Source organism: Spea bombifrons, chromosome 2, assembly GCF_027358695.1.
Source record: "Spea bombifrons isolate aSpeBom1 chromosome 2, aSpeBom1.2.pri, whole genome shotgun sequence".
NCBI classification, from domain to species: domain Eukaryota; kingdom Metazoa; phylum Chordata; class Amphibia; order Anura; family Pelobatidae; genus Spea; species Spea bombifrons.
In genome coordinates, this window is record NC_071088.1 from 134071269 (window position 1) to 134092352 (window position 21084).

Consider the following 21084-nt stretch of genomic DNA (forward strand, 5'->3'; position numbering starts at 1 on the left):
ATTTTTTCCCATTGGTTCAATGTGTGTACAATTTGTATGTATACAAAACTGTAAAAAAATGCGTTTTTTTCATTTTTTCCCCACTTTTTCCAGTTTATTTCAAATAAAACAATGTACTACCCAGCTTAATATGGTTTCAAATGAAAGCCCTACTTGTGCTGAAAAAAACAATATATGATTTGTGTGGGTGCACCACTTGATAAGAGAAAAATTACAGTTGAAGAAAGACATGGCAAAAACACAAAAACGGCTCCGGTCCTTTAGCGACACCCTAGCTTAAAAATCCCGGTCCTGAAGGGGTTAAGGACAGCAGTCGCCAAATGATGTATGTGCGTTAGCATTAAGCCAAGGGCCACATGCTGAACGATCAGATCTGCTGCTCAAGTGGAACTAAAGGTAAATGTGGGGTCCCACCTTCCTCTGGGACTTCTGAGCTTAAACTTGGATCGCATCCAGAGGATGATCCAGAATAATTTCCAGCTCTAGTATGAAGGGTCATATGTTTAATTCTCACTCTGTTTTGGGACGTAGCGGTTTTATAGTTGGATGGAGAAGTTCGACATCCGCAAACTTTTAATTCAATAAGAAACACAACAACACGTTTAATGCACATCTAAGAAACCTTTATTCTATTTCCTTTATAAGTCACAAAAATTATTACCTAATCGGATTCAAGTATTTGTTGGCTCAACGACGTTGGCTAAGAGGTAGAGTTGGATTTACTCAAGAAGTGTGAGATGGATCAGAATGGTTCATTAGCATTGGAACTTTAGGATAATTATCCCATTTCTTGTTTTCAGACCATTAAGCGAGATCCAGGAATGTATCTCGATTCGCACCATATGTTGGTCTCTCCGCAGTTCGTGGTGCGTCTCTTACACTGGAAGCATCGGCGATACTTTTCAAACTGATCAAGGAGGAGGTGACTTCCAGCTCTGCAAATATAATGCGGTTACGCGGTTACATTGTGAGAGTGTATTCCCAGGAGCCGCGGTGACTGATGGAAAATAGCTACACTGATGTTCAAAAGTTTGGGGTCACTTAGAAATCTCATTGTTTTTGAAAGAAAAGCATGTTTTGTCCATTAAAAAAAAAAACATGAAACAGATCAGAAATCCAGTGCAGACAGGGTTAATGTTGTAAGTGACTATTGTAGCTGGAAACGGCTGATTTTAATGGAATCTCTTCATAGGTGTACAGTGGCCCTTTATCACTCCCATCACTCCTGTGTTCCAATGGCCCTTTATCACTCCCATCACTCCTGCGTTCCAATGGCCCTTTATCACTCCCATCACTCCTGTGTTCCAATGGCCCTTTATCACTCCCATCACTCCTGTGTTCCAACGGCCCTTTATCACTCCCATCACTCCTGTCTTCCAACGGCCCTTCATCACTCCCATCACTCCTGTGTCCCAATGGCCCTTTATCACTCCCATCACTCCTGTGTCCCAAATGGCCCTTTATCACTCCCATCACTCCTGTGTCCCAATGGCCCTTTATCACTCCCATCACTCCTGTGTTCCAATGGCCCTTTATCACTCCCATCACTCCTGGGTTCCAATGGCCCTTTATCACTCCCATCACTCCTGGGTTCCAATGGCCCTTTATCACTCCCATCACTCCTGTGTCCCAATGGCCCTTTATCACTCCCATCAATCCTGTGTTCCAATGGCCCTTTATCACTCCCATCACTCCTGGGTTCCAATGGCCCTTTATCACTCCCATCACTCCTGTGTCCCAATGGCCCTTTATCACTCCCATCACTCCTGGGTTCCAATGGCCCTTTATCACTCCTGTGTTACAATGATTGTTAGAAACTCTTTTTGCAATTATGTTACAGCCAGGAATGTGCTTGTTTTCCCATGAAAAAACGAAATGATCCCAAACTTTTGAACGTTAGCGTAAGCACCTGACACACAGGCATCCACAGCCTTCAAAGCAGCTGACGTTTTGCTGAATGACTACAACTTACATCCAAAAATGTGCACTTTCTCTATTAAACCGACTTATGTACCAAAGGACAAAATGAAAGTTACGACAGATATGGGCGCCTAAAGACAGGCTTTCTGAGGCGATGAAGTCCGAGGCACATCTATAGTCCGATGTGTAATTAAAGTGCTCACCGGTATTTAGGTCTCTGATCCAGAGAGCATTGTGGCTACGGTTACTACTTGGGAGAATAAATCCCAGTTCTATTTGGATCTGTAAAGAAGACTCATATATAATAATATATACAATTATAATATAATGTTGCAGACATGAATGCGCTTCTCCGGACAGACATACATCGCTCCGTTAGTGTCTGTGTTACGAGGCTTTCACGTCCCTTTAATCTTTGCTGTTAATACAGCTGATGCCCAAATACCCCAATGAATCGGTGACTCTGCCTGGGGGCACAAGGAACTGCCCCGGAGCCGTAAAAGATTTTACCTCTCTGGAAACACTTACCGGATGAACTGCTGCTCCTCACAGTCCTTTTGACGCTTTATTTCGGAACTCTTGGCCCAGTCGTCCGTTAGAGCTTTTTGTAACTTGCTTATCTTCTCGTACTGGGCGTTTCTGTCCGCCAGCATTCTGTGAACAGATTGAAACGGAAACCTTAATTCAAGTTTTCCAGAGGATGAGAGACCCTGGATTATTGTAGAGAGATGATACCGGCAGACCTTTAGCTAAACTCTCTAAACATATTATCTATACATTGGACTAGCAGGGACGCTGAACTCTGCTATCAGTTGTGCGTCTTCATTATATAGATCTATTTAATGGTGTATTCGGCGGTGCCTAGGGGGGGTACTTGGGGAGAGTTAGATACATCACTCGCTTCCCCAGGACTGGGTGTATAAACACAGCTGGGAATATACAGTTTTTCCACCCTGCTCAGAGCCAACGCCACCTGTAATAAGGAATGGACTGGGGTTAAGCTGGAGATGAGCTTCCAGAACTCGAGCTCCAAGGCACCTAATCTGGTTTAGCAAGGAGTCGGGTCCACAAGGCGGGGAGTTTCTGCGTTAAACGAAATTCTTCGTCGTAATCATCCGCGCTAACTCAGAGCCCTAATAGCCGCAGCTCGTGTGCGGACCGAAGCAATAATAATTCCGACAATACAGTACGGGTGAGCCCAGTAGCGTACCTAGCGGGGGGCGGGGGGGGCGGTCCGCACCGGGTGCCGCTCATCAGGGGGTGCCAACTTGCCGGCACCCGGCACCCCTCCAGAGACGGACAGTAATGTCCGCCGCTGGAGGAGCAGGCTCGCAAGGGAGCGGTATCGGAGGTCTTTAACAGACCACCGGCTCCCTTGAGTGATTTTAAGCCGGTTCAAGGATTTCCCTTGAACCCGGCTTAAAATCACTCAAGGGAGCCGGTGGTCTGTTAAAGACCTCCGATACCGCTCCCTTGTGATCCACGCAGCAACAGCTGCTGTGCGCCGGGGTTTGTTGTCAGATCCCGGCGCACAACACTGAAGCCGCGCCCACCGCTGTCCGTGCCCTCTGACCCGGAAGAAGACAGAAGAACTAAAGAAGAAGAGGAGCGAAGATCAGGAAAAGGAGCTGTAAGGAGAAAAGAGGAAAGGTAGGAAAGCATTCAGTGAGAGTGGATTGGTGTATGTGTGTGGATTGGTGTATGTGTGTGGATTGGTGTATGTGTGTGGATTGGTATGTGTGTGGATTGGTGTGTGTGTGGATTGGTATGTGTGTGGATTGGTGTATGTGTGTGGATTGGTGTATATGTGTGGATTGGTGTATATGTGTGGATTGGTGTATATGTGTGGATTGGTGTATGTGTGTGGATTGGTATATGTGTGGATTGGTGTATGTGTGTGGATTGGTGTATGTGTGTGGATTAGTATATGTGTGGATTAGTATATGTGTGTGGATTGGTATGTGTGTGGATTGGTATGTGTGTGTGGATTGGTGTATGTGTGTGGATTGGTATGTGTGTGGATTGGTATGTGTGTGGATTAGTATGTGTGTGGATTGGTGTATGTGTGTGGATTGGTGTATGTGTGTGGATTGGTATGTGTGTGGATTGGTATGTGTGTGGATTGGTATGTGTGTGGATTGGTATGTGTGTGGATTGGTGTATGTGTGTGGATTGGTATGTGTGTGTGGATTGGTATGCGTGTGTGGATTGGTATGTGTGTGGATTAGTATGTGTGTGGATTGGTGTATGTGTGTGGATTGGTATGTGTGTGGATTGGTATGTGTGTGTGGATTGGTATGTGTGTGGATTGGTGTATATGTGTGGATTGGTGTATATGTGTGGACTGGTGTATATGTGTGGATTGGTGTATGTGTGTGGATTGGTGTATGTGTGTGGATTGGTGTATGTGTGTGGATTGGTGTATGTGTGTGGATTGGTATGTGTGTGGATTGGTGTATATGTGTGGATTGGTGTATGTGTGTGGATTGGTGTATGTGTGTGGATTGGTATGTGTGTGGATTAGTATATGTGTGGATTGGTATGTGTGGATTAGTATATGTGTGTGGATTGGTATGTGTGTGGATTAGTATGTGTGTGGATTGGTGTATGTGTGTGGATTGGTGTATGTGTGTGGATTGGTGTATGTGTGTGGATTGGTGTATGTGTGTGGATTGGTATGTGTGTGGATTGGTATGTGTGTGGATTGGTATGTGTGTGGATTGGTATGTGTGTGGATTGGTATGTGTGTGTGGATTGGTATGTGTGTGGATTAGTATGTGTGTGGATTGGTGTGTGTGTGTGTGGATTAGTATATGTGTGTGGATTAGTATATGTGTGTGGATTAGTATATGTGTGTGGATTGGTATGTGTGTGGATTAGTATGTGTGTGGATTGGTATGTGTTTGTGGATTGCTATGCGTGTGGATTGGTATGTGTGGATTGGTATGTGTGTGGATTAGTATATGTGTGTGGATTAGTATGTGTTTGTGGATTAGTATGTGTTTGTGGATTAGTATGTGTTTGTGGATTGGTAAGTGTGTGAGAGTGATGGATGTTATGCTGTACCATTTCCAATTTATTTTTCATTATATAATTATGCTCTAAAGTACATCATAACTCCCATCACTCTATACTGTTCCATACAGTGGCAGAGCTGGGAGACAGAGGCCTTGCACCCCCACCGCAGGACTCCTGAAAGGTAAGTGAACTTCAAAGAGGGAGAGGGTAGATAGTTAGGAGGGGTAGATAGGGCAGAAGGGAGTGAGAAGGGGTAGATAGGGCAGAAGGGAGCGAGAAGGGGTAGATAGGGCAATCATACTCCTATTATGCCAAGTCTGCAAGTGCCTCCTGGAATCTGGGTATGCCTGGGCATGACAGGAATGTGATTGCTGTTAACAATTATATATATATATATATATATATATATATATATATATATATATATATATATATATAGTTATTTAATTGTTTTGTCCTATTTTGATGTGTTACTTACTTTAAATAAAAGTGTTAGATTTTTTTATGGTGTGTGGGGGGGTCATATTCAGTTTCGGCCAGGTAGTTTTAAAGTGTGTGTGTGTTTGGGGGGGGGGCCACATACAGGATCCGCCCCGGGTGCCAAATACTCTAGGTACGCCCCTGGGTGAGCCGAGCTCCTAATAACGAGGGTTAAATACATAGAGCGTGACCGGTACGTACTGTTGTTTTGACTTCTGCACCATGTCTGCTTCGTTCCTTTGCTGGACCAGCTCGTTGAGGATAATCAGCCTCCTTCTCTCGGCTGCGGCTTGTGTCTGGTCTTTGTACAAGTCCTGGGCTCGCTTGCTTCTCTCCGCCAGCTTCTCATTGGTCATATCATTCTTACCGAACATTGATTCCGGCAGATCCGCCGGCGGCGTTGGCACGAAGCTCGGCTTCATTTTCACCTATGAAAAAAATATTTGAAATGTATTTCTTTTTAAAGTTTATAGAGAATTATCCAGGATGAATGCATCGAGAACCTGCGTCATTCTCCAGTCGAGGGGGGGTGGTGCAGGACTCTGGGATATTTGGGGGTTTTAGCAAATTAACAACAGCAATTAAAAAGGTTGGATATCCGAGCCAATTTCTGAAAGTCTGTATTATGTCTAAAAAAAATGAAATTTGATCGCAGATGAGACCCTTTCGACCTGTATGGTCTTCTCATTTTTCCTACCGTAAAGATTCAGACCTTAATCAGTCTCGTCTTAGATTAAAGAGCCGTATGTCTATCCCATGCATGTTTAAATGTAATCACTGTATTAGCCTTTACCACTGCTGTGGGGAGGCTGTTACACCCATCCACTACACTCTGAGTAAACTAAAACAGCCCCTATAACATTTGAGCACACAGGGAATTAATGAACACCATCTGGCACACAAAGGTTTTAAGAAGCCCTCCCTGTGAGGTTTATAAAGCGAATGTAAGTGAAGTACCTGGGTGTCCAGGGCAGTTTTGTAGCATTGGGTCTGTTCATTCCGGTCTTTGAAATATTTGGTCCTTTGAGCGGCTAACCTAAGAGAGAGAAACCAAATCACACAAAGTAAGTGGTCTCCTCCAGCATACATATGGATCGCTCACACCCTTCCAAAGGGTTATAGTTTTTTTAAAGCACAGCCACGTTTTTATTTTATGTGTAAATTCAGCTTTATTTCCCGAAAACACGCACGTCATGAAAAAGAATAACAGCTGCTGTATAAAACGTTACCGTGACATGTAAGACTTACAGTCTCGGGTGAATTTGTCTTTTGTCACTTTTAAAGTGTCGTAGGGGTTAAATGTAAGCGAAAAGTTATTTAAAGGGACAGTTTAATGTCCCAGACACCCCCTGCATATTAAAGTACTCTGTGAGTAACCCTAACCCCGCTGTGAGTACTTTAATACGCACTCTTCATAATAAATAGTAAAGGGAGAGAGTTTAAACCGCAGCTCTCCTGCCAGCTCTCCCTTTTGTGAATAAACCCCAACGTGTCGCCCGCGGATGATGTTAAACTCGTCCGAAGGGCCAGGACAGACTTACTCTTCTGCGAGCTGAACCTTCTCCAGTCTGTCCAGCAGTTCCTGGTCTTGTTTTTGCCGTACCTCCTTCTCTTTCCGCCCCGTCATCTGTTTGGTTAAGTACTGGTAATATTCCTTTTGTTTCAGAGCAGCTGGAGGGGTCAGCGGCCTCTCCTCAAAAATATAGGATTTCTGAAAGCGAGAAGATTCCTGGTTATGGAGATCGGGGGCGCCGTGAAAATGTTCAGCCCCAAAATAAAGAGGAAGAGCACCCCAATACAATGGCTGCTTCTACGAGGCGCCCCTTTCTCCATTCAACGTGTTCTATTTGACTCTTTAAATCTCGTCTTACATCACTCTGCTACCAACTGGCCCATGATCCCCACAGCCTGTAGAGCACCCCCCACAGATGCCCCCTATTAAACCCGCTATTCGGTCATATTGTAACCCTTTAAAAGCCCCATTATTTTTTTCCCTCAAGGATGAAGTGGTAAGTATGAGTGTTTGCAGGATAATGGGATGAATTATGATTTCGTAATGAAATAAATTATGTTCTTACATAAAATGCAGTATTTCTCCGATTCTTTTCGTTTCTTATGGCATCAGCTATCCCCAGGTTGTAGGCGGCATCTTTCTGACTCTGTTCCTTATTCATCAGGGAAGCCACCTAAGATAAATGAGAAGGTGATTCGTAACATCGGGGTGAAGAATATTCTACAATGTACAAATGTACCGGGTGACGTAGGAAGAAAGGACACCAACCAATCAGATGAAGCCACTGGCTTACGTGTCTCCAACTGGTTGCTAGGTGTTCTACATTAGAATGTGGGCTTTTAGGACTCATCCACCCATAGAAAAGACATGAAATAGCAGAGCCGCTATGCCAGCCCCTTCACCACGCTGCTACGGGGGGCAACGTTGGGAAGGTAAATAAGAAGAAGGGTGAAACGCTGCACTTTGGCCAATAGCATTAAAGCCCCTTTGATTACATTTTGTGTCCTAAACACATGGCTATAAAAGGGGGATGGAGTTAAAACTGAACTGACTGCTTAGCTTTAAAAGCCATCAGACCATTGCCATGTCCTTGGAAGCCGAGACACAAACGTCATTTAGACAATGATTGTCCTTGTAACATCTAATCATAATTATAGATGTATCAATATCCCTCTACTCTTAAAGATAACATTCAGCGCGGTTGGTCCTGCGTGTTCTAGAATACCTGCGTCTTCTGGAGAGCTTCCTGGTCTTTCATGTGTTGGTACTGCTGCAATACCCGCTCCTCTTCCAGCTCCCTCAGTTTCTTCTCCTCCGTGAAGTACACGGGGATGTTCTTTTTGGCCCGTTGCATGCACAGGTAGCACAGTTCCTGGTGGGAAAAACAAGACGGTAAGGCATGGTCAGTCACAAGACATGCGGGCCATCTAGTCAACCTACTAGTCTGAGACCTTTGTGAGTCGTATGGAGCAGACTCTTCAGAAAGTCCACAGACTAGGATCGCTATCAGCTTCCTCTTTTTTCCTAAAGGGTATATCCATCACGTTGGGAAAACATCTCCAACATCTGGTCTACAGGACCCAGGAGATGACTTCCCAAAGAGAATGATATCACAAGTTCTGGAACGTTCACCCGCATCACCAACTAATAAGGAAGCTCATAGCTTGGTGACTCCTGGCCTGCTTCATTTACTTATGTTTGTTTGAGTTAGTATCACCGCTCAAGCATTGTCAGTAAGTTCAGAGAGAAGAATGAATCTTAGAGATGTGTGAATGTGAAAGTTCTGTGGGTTAAAGCAGTAGATGTGACATGCAGTCCACCTACCGGTCGGATTCCATGCGAGTACAAATCTCTGAATAAAGCGTAATTATTGTCCCGGTACCTGGCCTGCCCGGCAGTGGTCCGAACACCCCGGGGATGGAGGAGGATGGATCTGCAGGACGTCGGCCCGGCTGCTGCATCGCTCGCCCTGAGCCTTCGGGAGACTGGCCGAGAGCGATGACCTCAGTCTTATGAGAATAAAAAACAAATATGTCTGTTAGACCTTATTCTTGAAACCTTAACCTGTAAAAAAAAAGCTTTCCTCAAACCGCTCACCCGTCACAACAGTCCTGACAACTCTGAGTTCCAACACCAAGTTCCTTCTATTTTCCTTTTAGCTTGTGATATCTTATTTATTTATTTATTTATATATATATATCATTTTAGGCAAATGAGTTATCATCGATATATTGGAGAATATGAATACCCAGGACTTTCATGGGAATACTTCTACAGGGGTCCCCTGAATTTATTTTTTGCGTGGTGGCGTCTGGTCACAGCTCGGAGGCGACCTCCGTTTCTCTGTGTAATGAGGGCTCCCCTCGGACGGGACGCAGATCTCCCCCTTCTCTGCACAGACAGACCTGTCACCGTCCCACTGACACGGATCCTTCTGAATAAAGCTCAGGGCATTTTGTTAGCGAGCCTAAATTGTTTATGAGACACATGAGAATGGAGATCGGCGGCCTCGGATAATAAGTGAGGTCATCGCTCGTTCTCCGTGGTGAACGTAGAAAGACGGCTCTAAATTTTAAAGCAGAAATTGGTTTCTAGTTACGCCCCTGCGTTGCCCCCTAGTGGCGATGTTCAGTATTGAATCTGGTTATCAACCAGTACTATTGTCCCAGTTGCATTACCCTTAACGGGGTGGATCCAGGTGTCTCTGCAAAGAGTTGCCATTCACAACAGTCTGTGTGCAACCCTTCGTTCCGCGCGCCCACGTGACTACTGTCCGCATCTATACCATATATAATATGGCGAATATAACACAGGACTGACAGTGAAGATAACTCACCTGCTGCAATCCACTCACCTGCCCCGATATATATTCACCTGCCCCAATATACTGACCTGTGCCGATCTGTTCACCTGCCCAGATATACTCACCTTCCGCGATCCACTCACCTGCCGCGATCTACTCTCCAGGCTTTATATAAATATTGGGGGTATGTAATAAAGTATTCCCTGGCTGAGGATGATGGGAAATGTAGTCATGGCTCGGGGACAGTGCTTTACCCACGATTCTGGCACACATGGGTTACGATCACTGAAGCGTGAGATGTCACTCACCTTTCCGGGGCCGTCTTTGGTTTGATAAAACCATCCAGTTCCCCGTCGAAGCTGATCCCGGTTACTCTGGCCGGAACCATGCGCTGCCGGTTCAGCAAGCGGCGTGAACTTTCTGTGGAATGAATTAAAAGTACTTGATGAAAGTAATCGGTCATTTTATGCCATTAAATCACAAGCAAATTCTTCCTGAGAACCTGAAAGCATATCATGAACCCTCTTGGCAGCAAAGCCCGGGGCCGCTGGCAGCTTCCCTGGGGGCCGTGTCATTTATCTTGAATTTAAAGATCACAGTCAGAAACCGGCCAGGGGGACTTTACATATCAAAAAAAAAAACATTAATCAATATATCTTTATATTAAATATATTAAAACATTCCACCCAAGTAAGTCATAGAAACAGAATCTGACGGCAGATTAGAACCATTCGGCCCATCTAGTCCATTATTCCTGATGTAACGAGTCAACTTGCTCCTTGTTCTTATCTTGGATTCCCATGCATGTTTACATTCCCTTGCTGTATTAGCTCTACCACTTCTGTAAGGGGGCTGATCCACTAATCTACTACCCTCTTGGTAAAGTAAAACTTCATTACATTACATCTGGTCCTTTAGATTAGGACCTTAAACTTCCCTTCTGTACAAATCCCTTTATGCATTTAAATGTTTCTATCCCCCCGCTCTCTTCTCCTCTCAAAGTCGGACACATTGAGACCTTTCCTGATTATCTCTGACCAGAGATTTGTAAAGGGGCCGAACTTTCCTCATCCTGCGACTAACGCTTCCCGTTACACAACCCACTGCTTTTTCTGACACTTTATCGCATTGTCTGCTTACGTTTAAGTTATATTCTGCCTCGGAATTTATATGTCCCAAGTGCATAACTTTACATTTATCAACATTAAACTTCAGCCGCCACATTCTCCACCATTCTCGCATCTAGGAAGAGTCCAAGGACTGATTAAGGTCTGAGTCTTTACAGAAGGAAAAACAGGCAGACTAGACGGGGGCCGAATGGGGCCGTTTCTTTGTAATTACGTCGGACCAGAGACATTTTCGAACGAACCTCTTTTCCTAATATTTTCCTCTTCGCGTTCTTTATCCAGATGTCCGACTTGGTCCTCTGCGGAGTCAGCGCCGGCGGTTTCTTCTGCAATCGTCTCCATCGCGGGGGAATTATGCGCTTCTTTGACCTCGATCCTAAAACATAGAGTGGGGGACCGGCTAAGAACGTCACACAGATCCAGTCCGAATGCTTAATGTAAAGCGATCGTCACGGTAACGCGTCTCGCATTCATAATTCACTGGAATTTCGTCAGCACTTCTAACATTAAGCTAACAATTAACTTTCAAAGTCTTTGCGGCAAAATGATTGATGCTTTCCTCCCAACAGAGAACCAAGTTCATCTATAAGATGGACTTCTCATGTTATATATTTCTATACTTTCTTTATAATTAATAAATACATTTTTTAACTTCAACTTTGAAGAACGGACTTCATTAGCACTGCCATAAAGCATCAGCTCAGTGGGGTGTTTGAGACCCGTCTAGTCTGCCAGCTGGGGGTTATATTACTTTATACAGCGCTGGGGGGTATATTACTGTATACAGCACTGAGGGGGGGTTATATCACTGTATACAGCGCTGGGGGGTTATATTACTATATACAGCGCTGGGGGGGTTATATTACTGTAAACAGCCCTGGGGGTTATATTACTGTATACAGTGCTGTGGGGGGTTATATTGCTATATACAGCGCTGGGGGTTATATTACTGTATACAGCGTGGGGGGTTATATTACTGTATACAGCGCTGGGGGGTTAATTACTGTATACAGCGCGGGGGGATATATGACTGTATACAGCGCTGGGGGGTTTTATTACTCTATACAGCGCTGGGGGGTTATATTACTCTATACAGTGCTGGGGGGTTATATTACTGTATACAGCGCTGGGGGATTATATTACTGTAAACAGCACTGGGGGATTATATTACTGTAAACAGCACTGGGGGGTTATATTACTGTATACAGCGCTGGGGATTATATTACTGTATACAGCTCTGGGGGGGGTTATTACTGTATACAGCACTAGGGGGTTAAATTACTGTATACAGTGCTGGGGGGGTTATATTACTGTATACAGCGCTGGGGGGTTTTATTACTGTATACAGCGCTGGGGGGTTATATTACTGTATACAGCGTTGGGGGTTATATTACTGTATACATCGCTGGAGGGGTTATATTACTGTATACAGCACTGGGGGGTTATATTACTGTATACAGCGCTGGGGGTTATATTACTGTATACAGCGCTGGGGGGTTATATTACTGTATACAGCGCTAGGGGGTTATATTACTGTATACAGCGCTGGGGGGTTATATTACTGTATACAGCGCTGGGGGGTTATATTACTGTATACAGCGCTGGGGGTTATATTACTGTATACAGCACTGGGGTTATATTACTGTAAACAGCACTGGGGGGTTATATTACTGTATACAGCGCTGGGGGTTATATTACTGTATACAGCGCTGGGGGTTATATTACTGTATACAGCGCTGGGGGTTATATTACTGTATACAGCGCTGGGGGTTATATTACGGTATACAGCACTGGGGGTTATATTACTGTATACAGCGCTGGGGGTTATATTACTGTATACAGTGCTGGGGGTTATATTACTGTATACAGCGCTGGGCGTTATATTACTGTATACAGCACTGGGGGTTATATTACTGTATACAGCACTGGGGGTTATATTACTGTATACAGCGCTGGGGGTTATATTACTGTATACAGCGCTGGGGGTTATATTACTGTATACAGTGCTGGGGAGTTATATTACTGTATACAGTGCTGGGGGGGTTATATTACTGTATACAGCACTGGGGGGGTTATATTACTGTATACATCGCTGGAGGGGTTATATTACTGTATACAGCGCTGGGTGTTATATTACTGTATACAGCACTGGGTGTTATATTACTTTATACAGCGCTGGGGGGTTATATTACTGTATACAGCGCTGGGTGTTATATTACTGTATACAGCGCTGGGGGGTTATATTACTGTATACAGCGCTGGGGTTATATTACTGTATATAGCGCTGGAGGGTTATATTACTGTATACAGCGCTGGGGGTTATATTACTGTATACAGCGCTGGGGGGGTTATATTACTGTATACAGAGCTGGGTGTTATATTACTGTATACAGCGCTGGGGGGGTTATATTACTGTATACAGCGCTGGGGGGGGTTATATTACTGTATACAGCGCTGGGTGTTATATTACTGTATACAGCGCTGGGTGTTATATTACTGTATACAGCGCTGGGGGGGTTATATTACTGTATCCAGCGCTGGGGGGGGTTATATTACTGTATACAGCGCTGGGTGTTATATTACTGTATACAGCGCTGGGGGGGTTATATTACTGTATACAGCGCTGGGGGGGTTATATTACTGTATACAGCGCTGGGTGTTATATTACTGTATACAGCCCTGCAGCGAGGTGACGTATGCCAATGTATGTTCACTGTTGGTTCATCGATCCGCTAGAAATGCACTGAAACGTCACCTCTTATTATATACACAGAGGCTTGTATTTCATTTATTCAAAAGACAAAAAAGCTGCTGGCTTTAGAAAACTACTGGACACAGGGTGAAAGAAAAGTAGAACAGCCTCCCAGCAGGTGTTGTAGAGGGCAATACAGTGAGGGCATTTAAACATGCATGGGATAGACACATGGCTATTTGACTCCAGAGATACTCTTTAGCCGTTTAATGTATGTTATTAGTCTTGAGTTACTTACGTGGGGAATAAGACAGCGCTGCAGGATCGGGGGCGCTCCACACTTTGCCGGTCTGACATTACAGAATCGCATGTTCCAGGTCTCTGTACAGAACACAAAAGGTATTACAGGCCGGTGGCGCTGATTAACACAATAGGACAGTTATAGGGGGGGGGCATTATCTGTAATAGTTTATTTCTTATTCACTAAACTGGAAGTTTCCAGGAGAGTTATAGAATTCGCCATACTTTATAAAGGGTGCAAAATAAGCTGAGCTGGCCCTGAATAATGTATAGTTCAATCACTGATTATACTGACCCATCCCAGCAATCCTTGGAAGTGAGGCTCACTGGGATCGGCCGGTCATACTCCAAAAGTCAATGAGATGGAACTGCAGCTTCCCTGCCAACCCTCTCTTATGTGTCGGGTGGGCTGCGTGTCCTCTTTGTCACACATTGCTGCGCACATGCTCACGATGGGACGCAGAGGACCATAGGCGAGCGCTTGCTGTCCGCCAAGTTCACATTTTAACTATACATAAAAGTATATGCTAGCACTGTGTATAGGTGAAACGTTACCCTGCCTGGTGACAGGTGCATTTAAAGGGGTATAAACCCTTATAATTAAACAATTCTTCTTTATATTAGAAGTAAGGTTTGCAGAATCGTTCTTGGACTTCACTGCCATTGCCGGCCCCCGACAGCCAAGCAAGCTTAGCCGGCTCCTGTCCGGTTAGAATCGAGGGGCCCGGTGGTCTAAACATTATAAAAGCAGCAGTCGTGTAATTAGTTCTACATGAATAGGTAATCAACTGTAAAAAGGGTGTTACTGTCCCTTTAAATAAAAGAAAAGGTACAAAAAAGAGCAAATCTGTTATTCTTATATTAATGGCGTGTGAAATGTGAGAACAGTGCAGACGTACATTTGAAAGGGACTTCATCAAACTGCCGGTTCCATCCAGGGAATTGATAAAGTCTTTGAAAAACTTCATTTTGACCTTGAGGTCCCTGATGTGCAGAACCCCGATGCCTTTGAAATTAAATTCCACGTTTTGTTTGGTTGCCACAGAACGGGAGAAAATGTTGATGGTTTCCTTGATGCATCCCTCCACTGTGTCTCTGGTATAGGGGGTCGCCAGCGCCACGGCTACGAAATTCAACGGAACAACGGGAATGTCACCTGTAAATAAAATGGGAGGAAATATTTTCGGTTATCATGAAATTTCGTGCAATGAATAGCGCATCACAGGTGCCAGCAGTCCTGATAGCATATGATGTCATATCCAGAAGCTCAGCACTGAGGGATGAAGGTCTGTAAGAACTGACCTTGTGTCCCACCACAAGAGCACCGGGGATTAAAAGCAAAACGTAGGGAGAAAAAGAGATCGGAGAAAAGGGGAAGAGATAGTGAGAAAAAAGGAAACGAGAGAAAAAAGGATAAGAGATAAAAAGAGAAAAAGAGATCGAAAAAAGGGAAGAGAAAAAAGGATAAGAGATAAAAAGAGAAAAAGAGATCGAAAAAAGGGGAGAGAAAAAAGGATAAGAGATAAAAAGAGAAAAAGAGATCGAAAAAAAGGGAAGAGATAGTGAGAAAAAAGGAAACAAGAGAGAAAAAAGAATAAAGAGATAAAAAGAGAAAAAGAGATAGGAAAAAAGGGAAGAGATAGTGGAAAGAAAAAGGAAAAGAGAAAAAAGGATAAAGAGATAAAAAGAGCGCTGAGAAAAAGGGGAAGAGATAGTGAGAAAAAGGGAAAAGAGAGAGAAAAGGATAAGAGATAAAAAGAGAAAAGGAGCTCTGAGAAAAGGGGGAAGAGATAAAAAGAGATCGGAGAAAAGGGGAAGAGATAGTGAGAAAGAAGGAAAAGAGAGAAAAAGAGCCAGAAAAGGATAAGCGATAAATAAAGGAAAGAGAGAGAGAAAAGGAAAGGGAAGAACGACAGAGAAGAGAGAGTGTTTTGAAAGGGTTTTATGTAAGGTGTATGTTGGGGCCGGTGTACGCTACGATATTTGTGTGTAAGCGTAAGCGTGAATACGTGTGTGTGCGTGTAACACCATGCTTCTCTCCCTGCTGCTGCTGATATCCTGATCAACGGCACGACAGGGCACTGTGGAGTTCACCAACACTCTATGTCAGACCAGATATTGATATTCCAGGTTCCTGGGTGGATTAGCCCTTAAGGACAATGAGCGGTCCCTAAACCCATTGCAAACAATGCATTTGTCATTAAGGGGTTAAAGAACGCCATATCAGTTACACGATCGGCAGACGCCACTCACCTGAGCTGAACGATTTACTAAACGCCACGCCGTGGACCTGCGCGAATTTCTCGGATAAGAGAAAAATCGGCCTCTGCATGACGATAAATTTATTGTTGCCCACGTCTAGTTTGATTCTTGACAGAGTAAACGTCCCGAGTCCCGGGATCTGTACGCCCTACGAAATATAAACCGGTTAATAATACACGCATGTTCCTGATTCCATGTAACGCCACAATTATATCACGCAGCCCCGTCTTTAAAATGTTACGGTTAGCTGCATTCTGATGTTTAGGATATTAATTAAATAGGCCTCAGAGGTCTCTTCTTCATCTGACTGTGATTAAATAATTATGTAGTTATTATAATTAGGTTATAATTATTATAATTATAGCAAAGTCCAAAAGTAACAGCAATGCTGTGTAAAATATATGTTAAAAGGCTAAAAATATATGACTTTTTATAATTATTATACTTATTATATATATTCTATAATATTAATATGATTTTTACAGCAACAGGAATACAAGGCTTTCTAACATGTACGCGTTGCTGGGTAACATGCAATATGAATTATTATTAATTAACACGCTGACATACCTACACACACGCGCTGACATACCCACACGCTGACATACCCACACACACACGCGCTGACATACCCACACACACACGCGCTGAAATACCCACACGCCGACATACTCACACACACACACACGCTGAAATACCCCCACACACACGCTGAAATACCCACATGCTGACATACCCACACACACACACGCTGACATACTCACACACACACACACGCTGACATACCCAGACACACACACACACGCTGACATACTCACACATACACACGCTGACATACCCACACACACGCTGACATACCCACGCCAACATACCCACACGCTGAAATACCCACACACGCCGACATACCCACACACTGAAATACCCACACACACGCCGACATACCCACTCACGCTGACATACCCACTCACACGCCGACATACCCACGCCAACATACCCACACGCTGAAATACACACACACGCTGACATACCCACACACACGCCGACATACCCACACATGCTGACATACCCACACATACACACCCTGACATACCCACACACACGCTGACATACCCATGCCAACATACCCACATGCTGAAATACCCACACACGCCAACATACCCACACGCTGAAATACCCACACACGCTGACATACCCACACACACGCCAACATACCCACACATGCTGATATACCCACACACACACACGCTGACATACCCACACATACATACACACTAACATACCCAGACACACGCTCACTAACATACCCAAAGACACATCTTCACACACTAACATACCCACACAGACATGTTTGCACACTAAAATACTCACATACACTAACACACACACACACACATACACCAACACACACATACACTAACACACACACACACACACATACACCAACACACAGAGACACAGTGATGATTACGTTTATTTCATATTAGAATAAATTACCTTCTGCAGCGCCAGCTGGTTTTCGATGAAGTCGCACACGCATCCCCATACCGAGCAGACATCTGGAAGCAGCAATCACATGTTGGATTATTTCAGTTTGTTATAATGGGGGGGGGGCAATGTGAACATCGGGTCCTCGTCGCTAGATTCTGGATTTGACGCAGGAGAGTCATAAGATTTTAGGAGAACATTCTTAGCCAATCAGGAAATAGCCAGAATTCAGACTGTTCTGATTGGTAACAAAATTCACAAATAGGGGCAAATTCCTAAAGCGTTTACCGGTATATTTTCAGGCCGCTATGATGTCATAGAGTAAAATGATAACACGCTACATAAAAGTCACGTGATCCTAAAATGTCTCTCTCCTACTTTTTCATTGGTCTTTTTCCCCCGCAAGGTCAGAAGGTCCCTTATCTCCTAAACGAGTACATCGATTATAACACAAAGAAACTCAACGCCGTGGGTGGTTCTAATAAACTGATTGCGTTGTGGCAAAAGGTGGCATTTATCTTTCTTCTGCGTGGCGTGTGAGACACATACGTGTTGATATAAGGCGTGTGTTCTCTTCCACCACGTAGGAATCTAATGAGTGGAAAGGGAAAAGCGCCGGATCATGTTACACGGTAAGAAATCTGCTGGATGTTACTAAAAGATTCAGCAGATAGAAACGTAACACCTTATTAATTACGTCCGTTCGCTTCCTTTGTCAGCAAACTTACTTTATCCTAGTGTGGAACAGCCTCCCAGCAGAAGTGGTAGAGGTGACTAGGTGAATACAGTGAGGGGATTTAAACATATATGGGATAGGAATATGGCTCCTGAATCTTAGACGAGACCAACAAGTCTTTATATACAGATGTGGCCGATCCGGTCTGACCCGCCATCACACGCGTGTGTCATACACCGGAGTACAGCTTAAAAAATACTAAATATTTCACGCAAATAGCCTATTAATAGAATTAAAATAGAATTTTATTGTCACGTTAATGTATAGATTATACCATCCGTCGACAGCTTGGAGAGCGCCGGGAAGCCGCTTCGGGAGGATTCCAGTAAAAAGTCCAACATGTTCGCTGATCTCGGAGACGCTGGAAAGAGAGAGCGTGTTACACGGAGGAGGTCACGTCTTTTTCCCACGTAATTGTCGGAATTGACCCCCCACACACGGCTACTGGCGGTGCCCCTCCTAGTGACGCCCTGGCACTAACTGCCAATAGATCCAACAAGGTGCAGGACTGCACACTAAACCCAGGACACCTGGCAGGTATGCAGAGTTATTTTGTGAGATCGGGAAAAATATCTCAGTGATTTTAAAATTGACTAAAGAAACAAAACATAAAGAATCCGAGGCGTTTATTACGACTAAAACATCGACCGATTACACCGCAGCGCATGGATCCTTAACCCGTTCCTCTCCGGCTGTTTGTGAACAACAAATCCCAAGACTCTCTGGAGTTAATTACAGAAACTGCAACCAACGAGATGCCAAGAGACGGCGTTCCCGAAATAAGCCGACCGATGAAATGGTTAGTGCTATATGAATAAAAGATAATAATACTAATAATAATATTAACAATAATACTAATAATACTGGTATCATAGCATAACAATAATAATAATATTAACAATACTAATAAAATTATTATTAACAATAATATCATAGCATAACAATACTACTACTAATACTAATAATATAGCATAACAATAATTATTAATAATAATAATAATAATATCATAAAAATAATATAACATATTATTAATAATAGCATAATAATACTAATACTAATATAGTATTAACAATAACAATAATATCATAGCATAATAATAATAATAATAATATAGCATAATAATAATAATAATAATAATATAGCATAATATATAATAACACTAATAATAGCCCGGTCATATGAATCTACATAAAATAAAAGAGGAGGCAGCGCATGCAGATCGAGGAGGAGCGAGACAATATGTTCTTTTGTCTGCGGTTTGCATTTGCCCCGGAGATCGCTGCATTAGAATAATTGCCCCAGCCAGGGGTATTCAGCGCCCCGTACCCTACCCAGACAGCAGTGTCCGTGGCCAGCAGAAGCCATCGCTGCTTATGAGCCATTTAGTCAAAGAATGCCGCTGGCTACCCGCGGCCCCAGTGGGGCTTCACCAGCAGCTCCCCGAAATATCACGCGCACCCCAAGTATATTGGGCTACATTCTGTGCAGAGATATTGTGGCTTATTCACTATGAGTTATTTACTATGCATTATGAAGGGCTGACTGCTGTAAAGAGAACACAGGTGGCCCTGCGTAACAAATAATCAGACCTTCAAAGAAATGTCACCCGCTGAACGATATACATTGTGCAGGGCCCTCTCATATGCCACAGGAACCACAGATCCCATGATCCTCAGCGTGTCTTACCTGACTTTCCACAGCTAAGGACTGGGAATAGTGGGAGATGCAGATCTCCTCAGAGGCTGCCAGTTACCCCAATGCTGCCAAAGCGCGCAGATTATGGCTGCCCTCCCCCTCTGCTGTCTCTCACCTCAGCGGTCTCTGAGTCGCCGGAGCTGTCTCTCACTGGGTGGGCTCAGCCTTTGCCCTCCATCCTGAGCACCCTCTCCGGCTTCCTCACCCTGCCTCTTACCTGACTGCCACTTTCCCCGGGTGCGCGCCCCGTTGCTAGGACGCACAGTGCGTTGCTACGGGAGATCACTGTGACTTCTGCTCGGGGATTCCACAGGACGGGGGCGTGGCGGTTTTTATGACACATGTGGGGGCGTGGTAAACAGCAGCAGTGTTTAGAAGGCTTTATCTGGATTTTATAATAAATAATAACATGGTATGCACGGCCTGTTATCATTTTTAATATTATAATATATATATAAATACCGGTATATATACACATACATATATATATATTATACACAGCATGTTATTTATTATATTGTATATATTTTTTATACAAAGTATGTTATTTATTATATTGTGTATATATATATATATATATATATATATATATATATATGGTATTCACAGCATGTTATAATTTATTATATAATATACACATATATATACACCGTATATTATCCACAGCATGTTATCATTTATTATTTAATATACATATGTACCGTATATTATCCACAGCATGTTATAATTTATTTTATATATATATATATATATATATATATATATTTCCAAGTCTGTGTGTGAATTTATTAAATTAGTGAGAGAGAGATTAGTGTATTTACAATATTTCCTGCAGTTTCTGTACACATTATCGGGGCTTTTAGCGATATTCTCATTCCCAGCAAACACTCCGTGCTCCGCGAGAAGATGAACGGGGTGATATGAATCCAGTCTGATCAGTCCTGTCATCCAGATGAAAGATATGGGGAGATTAAGCGCTGAATCCTGCGCCTGCATCGCCTCCACACATGCATGCAAGCAGTGCATGCACCTGGTAAGCATTAGCATATATT

At 43.6% G+C, this 21084-nt stretch overlaps 1 protein-coding gene across 1 annotated transcript; it reads right to left on the reverse strand.

The window, feature by feature from the left end:
* Positions 1–601: 601 nt before the first annotated feature.
* CCDC81 (coiled-coil domain containing 81) lies at positions 602–20251 on the reverse strand. The gene is made up of 16 exons (XM_053456100.1): positions 20148–20251; positions 18611–18697; positions 17610–17671; positions 16107–16263; positions 14753–15009; positions 13852–13934; positions 11104–11237; positions 10043–10154; positions 8814–8940; positions 8157–8303; positions 7497–7604; positions 6960–7129; positions 6376–6454; positions 5620–5846; positions 2449–2574; positions 602–935 (listed from the first exon to the last, which is right to left on the reverse strand). The coding sequence occupies exons 2-16, from the start codon at positions 18675–18677 to the stop codon at positions 797–799; spliced, it is 1995 nt and encodes a 664-aa protein (XP_053312075.1). The 5' UTR covers positions 18678–18697; positions 20148–20251; the 3' UTR covers positions 602–796.
* Positions 20252–21084: the final 833 nt, after the last annotated feature.

What these genes read in the sequence shown, in the direction of transcription:
- CCDC81 (XM_053456100.1), bottom strand. Translation starts at nt 18,677, where the DNA reads ATGTTGGACTTTTTACTGGAATCCTCCCGAAGCGGCTTCCCGGCGCTC. An exon ending in CCAAAGACGGCCCCGGAAAG is followed by an intron (nt 8,941 to 10,042) that starts GTGAGTGACATC and finishes TATTCTCATAAG; the next exon opens with ACTGAGGTCATCGCTCTCGG. An exon ending in AAACTGCCCTGGACACCCAG is followed by an intron (nt 5,847 to 6,375) that starts GTACTTCACTTA and finishes TTTTTTTCATAG; the next exon opens with GTGAAAATGAAGCCGAGCTT.